The sequence below is a fragment of the Dermochelys coriacea genome, chromosome 3 (assembly GCF_009764565.3).
Source record: "Dermochelys coriacea isolate rDerCor1 chromosome 3, rDerCor1.pri.v4, whole genome shotgun sequence".
NCBI lineage: Eukaryota > Metazoa > Chordata > Testudines > Dermochelyidae > Dermochelys > Dermochelys coriacea.
The window spans coordinates 67,946,809-67,957,103 of NC_050070.1; the positions used below are offsets into that span (position 1 = coordinate 67,946,809).

A 10,295-nucleotide genomic window follows, 5' to 3' on the forward strand; every position below is an offset into this window, starting at 1 on the left:
CTACCCCTGGAGCTGCCCACTTATCCCCAGTGTGCACAGAACCGTCCCTACGCTTCCTCCAGAGAGGGTGGCAAAGGGAACGTCTTCGGTGACCAGCAATTGAGCCCAGACCCCAGCAGGGAGTAGAGTGACCAGATAGCAAGTAGAAAAGGAGGACTTGGGACACCTTAGAGACTAACCCATTTATTTGAGCGTAAGCTTTCGTGAGCTACCGCTCACTTTTCCGCCACATGCATCCGATGAAGTGAGCGGTAGCTCACGAAAGCTTACGCTCTAATAAATGGGTTAGTCTCTAAGGTGCCCCAAGTCCTCCTTTCCTTTGTGCAGGATACAGACTAACAGGGCTGCTGCTCTGAAACCTGTCAGAGAGCAAGTGTGCACAATGGGGGCGGGGTGGGTAATAGGTGTCTAGGTAAGAAAAGGGCCCCACGCTGGGGGCTGTCCCTGGCAGAGCGGGGCAGCTGGTCACCCTAGCAGGGAGAGCCCCGAACCCTAAGCACCGGCGCGCCGGGGGCCGCACAGGCCGCCGCCTGTCTGCCCGAAGCTGACGCACCAGCAGCCGGCAGGGATGCGTGCGATGGCTGGAGCGGAGAGCGGCCAGAGTTCACCAGGCCCAACGCCCTGCGAGCGGGTGGAGTCTGAGAGGGGAGGCTGGGGACCAGAGAAGAAACACAACAGGGGCAGGCGCGAGGAGCAGGGCACAGCCGAGGCGGGGGCGCCCCGGGCACGCGGCTCGGGTCGATCCCTGCCCGGGGGAGGGCGGGCTCGGGTAATGGAGGCGGATGGCGGACACGTGACGCGACGGGGGCAGGGCACGGGCCGCGCGATGCCCCTGGTCTCGTGGCTCCGGCCGGGCTGGGCCCGCGAGCCGGGGGGCGGGGGAAAGGCGGGACGCCGGGCGGGGCGGCGCCAGGCTCCCGAGCGGCCGGAGGCTCCTCGGCGGCGGCGGCGAGGTGAGAGCGGGGGCGGGGACCCAAGGGTGGGACCCGGGCGCCCCCCCTCCCAACTGCGCTGCGGGGATCGGCCGGGCCTGCAGCAGCCCCCGCGTCCGCCCCGACCCCTCAACCCGCCGCCTCCGTGCCAGGGCGCGCCGCCTTCACCGCCTTTGCCCCCGGCCCCCGGCCCCCCGCCATGAAGAGCCTCGCTGTGTAGTCGTGCGGGACTCCGCTCGGACCTGTTTGGTTGGGCAGCCGAGACGCGCCGCAGGGCCCAGCCCGGGGAGAGCATTTTTCAAAGTCCAGCGGATGTCTGCAAAATCTGCCTGGCCCCGCCGCCGCCCCGCTCGGGGGGGGGGGCTGCTGAGCGCCGTTGAACCAGACTGTAAAGCCCGCGTCTAACGGAGACAGGGGGTGCTGCCGCCCTCCCCGCACCCCTAGCCCCAGCGCCTGTGCCCCTCTCCTCTGGGGCAGGGGCCAAGGGAAATGACCTGCCAGTACAATTTATTAAAGGCCTTCCCCAGTGCGGGTGTTTCCATCCCCTCCCTCCCTCCAGGTAGCCAGGGTTTGGGCAGTTCTGAATCTTGTCCTTTAGGGTCCCATTCAGAAAGTGCTGCAAGGGGTCTCGGTTCAATTGGTTTTAAATTATTCGAGCTGGGTTTAAAAGAAAACCCACCCCTGCGCCTCGAAGAGATGCAGAATTACCCCGGATGGGTGTGGTCATACCCATCCTTACATCTGTGCTTTCGACATGGCGCTAGCACCCTGCGGGGTACTAAGTACCTTTAGATGTCATTGAAGTCTATGGGAGCTGAGGATGTCATTCAGCACCTTGCGGGATCAGGCCCGTTTAAATTAATGGGACTATTCATGGTCCAAAGCTGCAAGGTCCTGAACCACAGTCAACTCTGAGAGAGGCCAGAGACTGGCTTACACAAAAAACTTAGCTCAACCTAGCTACATCGCTTGTGTGTGAAAAAATTCATACCCATGGGCGCTTCAGTTAAGCTAGCCTAATCCCTGCTGTACATGCGGCTATGTTGACAAAATAATTCTTCCATTAACCTAGTTACTGCTGCTCCAAGAGGTGGATTACCTACATTTACAGAAAAACTCTTTCCCTCAATGTAGGAAGCCTCTACGCTATGGCAGGATAGCTACAGTGCCACGGCTGTGCTGCTGTAGCACCTGTGGTGTAGACATGGCCTAAAATGGAGTTGCTTGCTGAGGATTCTGGGACCTATGAGAACTATTTAAGCAAAATTAACTGACTTGTTTTGATCATATTTAGTGATCTCTCAGGAGTTCGAGGTGTGACATGCACTTTCAGTATGAAAATGAGACAAGGGTTTGAAACAGCCAAGGGTGGGCCCATTTGAGAGTACAGTATCCACACCGAATAAGATGATGAGTAGCATCCCAATAGGGATCAAAAAGACAATGGCCCTCAAACTCTTACGGTTATCGGGGTAGTGTTGGGAATCACCACATGAAGGCACACCAGCGCTGGGATCAATAACAACCTATGAAACAACCAGTTATCCAAGTATGAGTGGCATAATTGTGAAGTACCAGAGGCAGTACTTGGCATGAGCAAAGGAGAACATAATGCTGGGAAAACGCTGGTCTATGAAACGTGAACTATAATTCATTTTCTTCAAAAATAAGTGTTCAAAAATGTCATTTATTTTTTTATTTTATCTTTAGGTAACAATTCATCATTAATCAAGATGTCCTCAGCACCTGAGCCCCCAAACATTAAAAAAGAAGCACCCAAAGAGAAAGACAGTCGAATTCCAGGACTCAGGGGTGTTCGTACAACCACCCTGTTCCGAGCTGTGAATCCAGAGCTTTTCATTAAACCTGTAAGAGGCGTCTTCAGAGACAATATGTTTAAAAATGCATTTTTGAGATACATTTTTTTAAAAAACACATTTCAGCCATTAGTGTTATAAGTACCACCTAAGAATATTATAACTGAAAAATAGTTTTCACATTTTTCCAGTTTGATTACTTTGCATATTTGACATCACTTTGTGTATAGTCAGTTTCTGTTTTCCCCGTGTACTGTTAGACTGTTCTGGTATCTAATATCCTGGGGGAATTCTGCACCAAAAAATCCAAAATTCTGCACCAAAAATTCCAAAATTCTGCATATTTTATTTGTCCAAATAATGCAATACAATTATACCAGTTTCACTTATTTTGGTAATTTGTTTAAACTACCATACAGGAAAAAAATCACAAAAACTGTTCAGCATTTCCTAAACACATGAAAATTAAGTTACAAATACTTGATAACCAAGACCCTGCATTCCAGTTATAATCCTGGATTTTCATTTAAATTACATTACTTTTATTTTGGTATTTGGTGTTCTGTAAAGTAGGCTGTCGCTTTAAATTGCTCAGACTTTCACATATGACAGTCATACAGTTTTGCTAATCATTGTGCTGCATTTTTTTTAAATGGATAAGTAAAATAGATCTGAGCTGTAATCTAACCCCATTATGCCTCTCTGGCACAGGAAAAAAGCGAGAAAGTCCATAAACCTTCCTAGCTGAGGATCCCGTTACTGTCATTTACAATAAGGCTCCTTTACACCACTCTGGCAAGGTAAAGAAGCCTTAATTGACTAAGGGTTTGTCTATACTGGCACTTTACAGCGCTATAACTTTCTCGCTCAGTGGTGTGAAAAAACACCCCCTTGAGCGCTGCAAATTTCAGTGCTGTAAAGTGGCAGTGTTGGCAGTACACCAGCGCTGGGAGCCATTCCCCTCGTGGAGGTGGGTTTTTTTCAGCACTGGGAGAGCTCTCTCCCAGCGCGGCAGCTCTTTAATGTTGCTAGTGAAGATATGCCCTAAGAATGGGAACAATTAACTAACAATGGGAACATTAGCAGCCTGCCTGTTTAGTTGTTACATTTCTGCTCTGCCTCAGGGACAGAGCCTGCTTCATACAGCCCTATGTCTCCAAGCCCAGGATGCAACAACAGCAACAAGAGGGACAGAGTGAGTTTCTCTCACTCATTTGCAATCAGGCAGGCATCGAGTCCTCCCCAGCCTTAACGTCTCTCCATGGAGGCACATTAGCCCAGCTTCCCTCCTCACCCCGTGGTGATCTGCTCTCTGCTGCTGGCTGCTTCCAGCAGACACGCCCGGGCTGCTGTAGAAGGGGTGTGTGTTCCCCACAGATTTCTTTGCTCCGCCATTTTTCTGCAGGGGAGCCAAGAAATCTGCAGACAGTATGAATTCTGCGCCCCACACAGGGTGCAGAATTCCCCCAGGGTTAATCTAGTGAGAGGGACTCCCATGAATCTGCAGAGTTTTGTGATTTGATGCGTTAGTTACAGGGAGCCTTCTTCATATTTAAAAGGGTAAAAAGAGGATTTAAATATTTTTAAAAGTTTTTAAGATGAAAGGACAAATGTTTGTTTTTAAAAAGTAAGGGTTTTTCCTGTTTAAGTGCCACGAACTTGAGGGACCTTTTAGATTTTAAGATCTGCTGTGCTTGCCTATTTCACCATTCTCTACAGAATGTTGAAACCAGTTACCACTTTTTATGGATAATTTTTAACTTAATAATTGTTTAATACAACATTTGTTTTCTTCCTGTTAAATAGCCGGGGATAGGTTAAAGCCATCCAGCACATTTTGCTGATCTGATACTCTGATTCTGTGGTACTGGCCGTGGCAGCAGCTAGAACACTAGGTAACTTTGGAGGCTCTGCAGCAAGAGACAATTATTTCAATAGTGTCTACTTTCTAATACCAGCTCTAGATATACTCTCTAACAGCCTCTTAAAATGTGTAAAGTAAATTGAAAAACTAAATATGGTGGGAAAAATAGCCAAGAGATGTTTGCTTACTATTTTTAATTCCGTTTTATTAAATGATCTGATATGGAAGGGTAATGTGGCAAATTACTTTAAACATTCTTTTATATAGGATACTAGCTTGGTGGTGCTAGTGCTGCGGAGTGTTGTTAATGCTGCTCGTGCGGCTGTTCTTGGAGCTCCAGTGTTAGCTGCACGTGCAGAGAGTGCAGCATGCTAATTCAGCAGACCTCAATGTTATTCATAAAGAAAGACCACAGGCTCAGTTTGGTGGCGAAGGCACTCTGCCGTGTTTATTTTCAGCAAAACACAGTACTAGTGCTTTGTCCAGTGGCTCATAGGGACACTAAGACGTGTGCCCGTGACAACGTACAGGCTCAGTCAGCATAACAGGATGCTGTCCCCTCGTCTGATACAAAGATCCCCTTCCTATGACTTCTCCTTTTATACTTTGATACAGACAAGTTACATATTACACTCCAAATATTGTTAATTCCGATCCTTATACCTTGTATCTGCTAGTTCAAACAAAACATCCTCATCTATTATTCTGCCATCCCATCCTTATTTTATAAGGGGTCTGTGCGTTCCTGTACAATGTCTTGGGAATTTGTTTACGTTCTTATTTGAGAACTCTGTGTGTTTTTGTACAATCCTCTCTGGTCAGGAATGTACTTACTTGGCTAGCCAATACAAGGTGTGTTACTATACTGCCAAGGCCTACTTTGGGTCACAGCCTTCCGTTCACACTGCTAGTTATGCCTAGGGCTTCAGCAAAGCCTACAATATGCCAACTAATATTTTTGTTACAATATCCATTTTTGTAACTAAGTAGGTGAAATTCTGTTTTACACCTGCATAACCCAGAGACATTGGTAAGACTGCACAAAATTAAAAGGCAGAATTTGACCCATTTAATAAAAGTAGGTTTCGTGACAATAATTTGTAAATCGGTTTTAGGAGAAATAAAATTATTTTGACAGGAGCACAGTGTATTGCCCCAGTCGTAAATCTAGATTGAATGTGTTGCAGAAAAGTCTTATCACCTTTAGGAACTCTGCTTCTGGCCAATCCATGAAACAATATTATGACCTGTGGAGGCTCAGAGAACACTGGATGTTGCCACACATGGTCTCTAGAAAGGGGAGCGGGTAGCATTTTTTTTAACTTCATGATTCTTTCATAGAAAATATTTTTATCCTTGAAGAACATTATCCTCTTCCTCCTTTCTGAAAGAAAATGGCCTAGATGGTAGTCACCAACATTGTGTCAATTTGTGTCAACTGTTTGCATAGGTCTCAAAAGTGGCAGTGGTGTTATTGCCATAAAGAGAAGTCAGAGAGGGCCCCTGGTCACTTGGAATGCCATGAGCCAAGAGACTGATGTACATGATGGATCAAAAAACCAAAATAGCTGACTAAAAGTGCATATTAATTTCTTTTGACAGAACAAACCTGTTATGGCCTTTGGACTCATAACAGTTACCCTGTGTGTGGCCTACATTGGTTATTTGCATGCAACACAAGAGAATAAAAAGGATCTCTATGAAGCTGTTGACAGTGAAGGAGCCAGGTATATGAGGAGGAAGACTTCCAAGTGGGATTAAAGAAGCTGCTTAATAACCGAGAAAGAGAGAGGAGTAATTGGCAATTTAGGCATCTGAATTGTTAATGTTAAATTAGGTGTCTGCTAACTTTTCTATGCAATTCTTGAAATGATGTTTGTAAAATTTAATCCAATTTCCTTCCATTTTACAATGCCATGCCTGTACCTATAAACTTTACAGAAGACATACAAAGTAATAAAGTGTTAAGAACAGTTGTCTGAGTTGATGATTACAGTGTGTAGGTAAGAAAGAAATAATTAAGTGTGAGCTGGAAACTATAGTGATAAGTGACTTCAGAAATTTCTGTGATAGTTTAACTCATCTTTTTATGGTCTGCTTTGGCAAGAGGGAAAGCAGTTTTAAAATTCAAGGCACGTTGTGTGTGGGAAATGGTAGTTTGTTTGAGCTGCAAAATCTGCATTTTTTAATATTGCATTTGCAACTAAAGATATTTTTTAAAAAGACAAAACATCTAACAAGTTTTTTAAAGTCCAGAACTCTGTAAATACTGATCTAAATCAACCATTCAAAATTCTAATTTACTCTCTTATATAAATCCTTTGTTAAGACATCCTTTTCTGTTCATTTGAGTGACTGGTTTTATTTCTAATTTTGGTTTAAAAACTACATATTCCTTCATTGGAAAATATATGCCATCAATTTCTTGTTAGTCACTGGAATCAGTGTAGTCTAAAACACAGGAAATTCTAAAATGGTGAGGGTATTTTCTGTATATAAAATGTAGTTAATTATTTTTATATTAATAAAATGTACAAGTTTTACAGTTTCTGAAATAATTACACACACACAAAACAATTTTACAAGAATATTAAGGTAGAAAAGTCAAGCATTCACAAGTTAGGAAATGCTAGAGTTAAGGTTTCCTGTTCAGCCTTAATTCAGCCTCCTTGTGTATCTGCATTATACTCCAATCTTTAATTAGATGATCACGTACTATTTTTTCTACAGAACCCCTACCTCTTTCCATTTCCTAACTTTTGAGTGCTTGACTTTGCAACCTTAATAATTTTATTTTAACATAGTTTTTTGTCTCATTTCCTATGTTTTTAACTAAGCCAACTGATAGAATTTCTATAGAGTTTTATCATGTGGTGTCATATTGAAACCCATACGAGTCATCAGCAGGGTTGGAAACTTTATAACCATTGCACATGACTCTGCCATGTGAGCTAACAGTAGGTTGTCATCCTCTGAAAAGACTCGCACTAGAGGGGAATGATGTACGTACTTTTCTAGTGGAGTACTTGTGGCACCTTAGAGACTAACAAATTTATTAGAGCATAAGCTTTCGTGAGCTACAGCTCACTTCATCGGATGCATTTGGTGAAAAAACAGAGGAGAGATTTATATACACACACACAGAGAACATGAAACAATGAGTTTATCATACACACTGTAAGGAGAGTGATCACTTAAGATAAGCCATCACCAACAGCAGGGGGGGGAAGGAGGAAAACCTTTCATGGTGACAAGCCTACCTGCTTGTCACCATGAAAGGTTTTCCTCCTTTCCCCCCCCTGCTGTTGGTGATGGCTTATCTTAAGTGATCACTCTCCTTACAGTGTGTATGATAAACCCATTGTTTCATGTTCTCTGTGTGTGTGTATATAAATCTCTCCTCTGTTTTTTCCACCAAATGCATCCGATGAAGTGAGCTGTAGCTCACGAAAGCTTATGCTCTAATAAATTTGTTAGTCTCTAAGGTGCCACAAGTACTCCTTTTCTTTTTGCGAATACAGACTAACACGGCTGCTACTCTGAAACTTTTCTAGTGGGTTTCACTGATATTTGTTGACAGAAAAGGAATTGTGAAACAAGAATTTTGTGTTTCATTCCAAGCTCTAGTGATCACACAGTCTGCTGCTCATTCCTCTTAAGAATGACCCTTTATGCCCCATCCACTCCAACCTGTCCCAGTCCTGTCTCTTCCCCTCTCCTGGCTCCTTGTCCCACTCCCATTCTCACCTAGCCAGTCCCGGTCTCGACTCCTAACCATTTTGTCCTGGTCTTGCCCCTCCAGAATCCTGTCCCAACCCCTCCCTCTCCCAGTTCTCCCCTGCACTCTGGCTCCTCGCTAGATCTGGCTCCTCTCCCATCTCAGCTCCTTTTCCCGTCCCTTGCCCTACTAGTTATCAGTTCCAGTCTCCTTGCCTAGCCAGTCCCAGTCTCCTCTGGCTCCTCATCTGATCTCAGTCTCTCCCTCCTAGGTCCCAGTCCTCACCTATTTCCCTCCCTGTCTCCCAAGCTCCTTGCCATCCAGTCACAGTCCCCCTTTTCAGTCTTCTTGCCCAGCCAGTCAGTCATCTCCCACATCCCAGTGCCTAATTGTCCTATCTTCTGCCAGCCTCCAGTTCAAGTATCTCCTCTACCTCTCCATGCAGGCTCCTTATCCCAGTCTACTCCCCTTACCTGTCTTCCCCGCTCTGGATATGATCCCCTCTGCATTTGAATCAGCAACTTGCTCCTTCACCCTGCCTGGACCCAGCAAAAGGGTCAGCGAGAGCAAATGAACGACAAGCTCCCTGCTGTCAGTCCAGCTGCCCTGACCTGGACCTGTCACAGCCCAGAGCTATCACAGCAGGAAAAGCCCTGCCCAGCCCTGGATTGAAGCATGCACAGTGCAGAGAGAATCTTTGGGATATTTAGTTATGAAAATCTAAGAAGTCTCTACTGAGCATGTGGAAACTGATTTCTCAAAGACTCATATAACTTGGCCAAATGTGGATGGATTTTAAGTGACAGGAAAAAGCATGTTCCCAACACAAAGACCACCCTCTTCCAATTTTCAAGTCCCTGGTCCAAGGCCTGGGGGCACTACTAAAAGGTGGCTAGAACTTTTTAACATGGGCAAAACAAGATATTTTTTCCTAGCCTTTTGTTTTATAGGACAGGATAAGAAAGAGCCTTGAGACTAACTCTTTCATTTAATAACTATTATGTGGAATTTTAACCAGATAATTCTTTCATTCATTAAAATATATTAAGCCTACATTGTTTCAATGGGCTTCAATCCTAGTGAGCAAGAACTACTCTGAAGGGGTTTGTGATATATGGGAATAATGCAAGAGTGGGTCATAACTTATTTTGTGGTGTGAAGGTGGCCCTAGAAGTGAGCAGTAGTAACAGTGAAAGAAGGGGAGGGGAAGGGTTTAGAACTGAGTCAAGGAGAGGGGCGCGGTGAATGCAGCTATGAAACTATGTAGTATAAGACTAAGGTCTGGCTGCAAGGGCAGGTGTGGTGTTTGTTGTTGGAGTCGGGACTAATTAGTCAAACTGATCCAAACCTTTACGGATTGAAGGAGGAATATTCAGCCTAGTTTTTCATTTTTTCAGCTCTCGGTCATACTTACCTCCTTGTAGCTATTACTTTTTAAACAAATCTTAATAATACATAGATGATATACATAAAGTGCAGAAAACAGTTTGAGTGCAAAGATGCATACAGTATATTAATGGACAGTACAGAAACATGGCTGACATTCGTCAGTGTAAATATCTGATTCCTGCAAATACAGCACACGGTTACAGCAGTGATCAAAAGCGTGAACTCAAATCTCTAAAGCACAGCTTCACTTATGTGAACTGGGGATACACAAACAGCACCAGTAATGTTTAGTTTTGTCCTGTTTCTGTAGATTTCCTTTTCAACAGTGGTATTGAAGTTTACAAGAAAATTCCTACCTTGACAAAAATAAGCCACAGTGGTTTTTTGAGTGGAGACTCTTTGCTTCCCCATGCCACCCATGAGTCATTCACCTCTTTAAGAGAAAATACTATGATCCAAATATTTGAAACAGTAGCCATTGCTAAATACTTTAAAAATCCCTTAAAACTGCTTGGATTTGAGAGGAATTGTGGCCATGCCTTAAGTAATAAAAAATTTGATGAGATGCTGCTTAA

The 10,295-nt window shown here is 44.6% G+C and overlaps 1 protein-coding gene across 1 annotated transcript; it reads left to right on the plus strand.

Moving 5' to 3' along the window:
- Nucleotides 1-811: 811 nt before the first annotated feature.
- Nucleotides 812-6,586, plus strand: SMIM8 (small integral membrane protein 8). The gene is made up of 3 exons (XM_038396515.2): nt 812-953; nt 2,643-2,800; nt 6,216-6,586. Exons 1-3 carry the CDS (start codon nt 827-829, stop codon nt 6,372-6,374), a joined length of 444 nt encoding a protein of 147 aa, XP_038252443.1. The 5' UTR covers nt 812-826; the 3' UTR covers nt 6,375-6,586.
- The last annotated feature ends 3,709 nt before the right edge of the window (nt 6,587-10,295 follow it).

What these genes read in the sequence shown, in the direction of transcription:
- SMIM8 (XM_038396515.2), top strand. Translation starts at nt 827, where the DNA reads ATGCCCCTGGTCTCGTGGCTCCGGCCGGGCTGGGCCCGCGAGCCGGGG. An exon ending in TCCTCGGCGGCGGCGGCGAG is followed by an intron (nt 954 to 2,642) that starts GTGAGAGCGGGG and finishes TTTTATCTTTAG; the next exon opens with GTAACAATTCATCATTAATC. An exon ending in CAGAGCTTTTCATTAAACCT is followed by an intron (nt 2,801 to 6,215) that starts GTAAGAGGCGTC and finishes TTCTTTTGACAG; the next exon opens with AACAAACCTGTTATGGCCTT.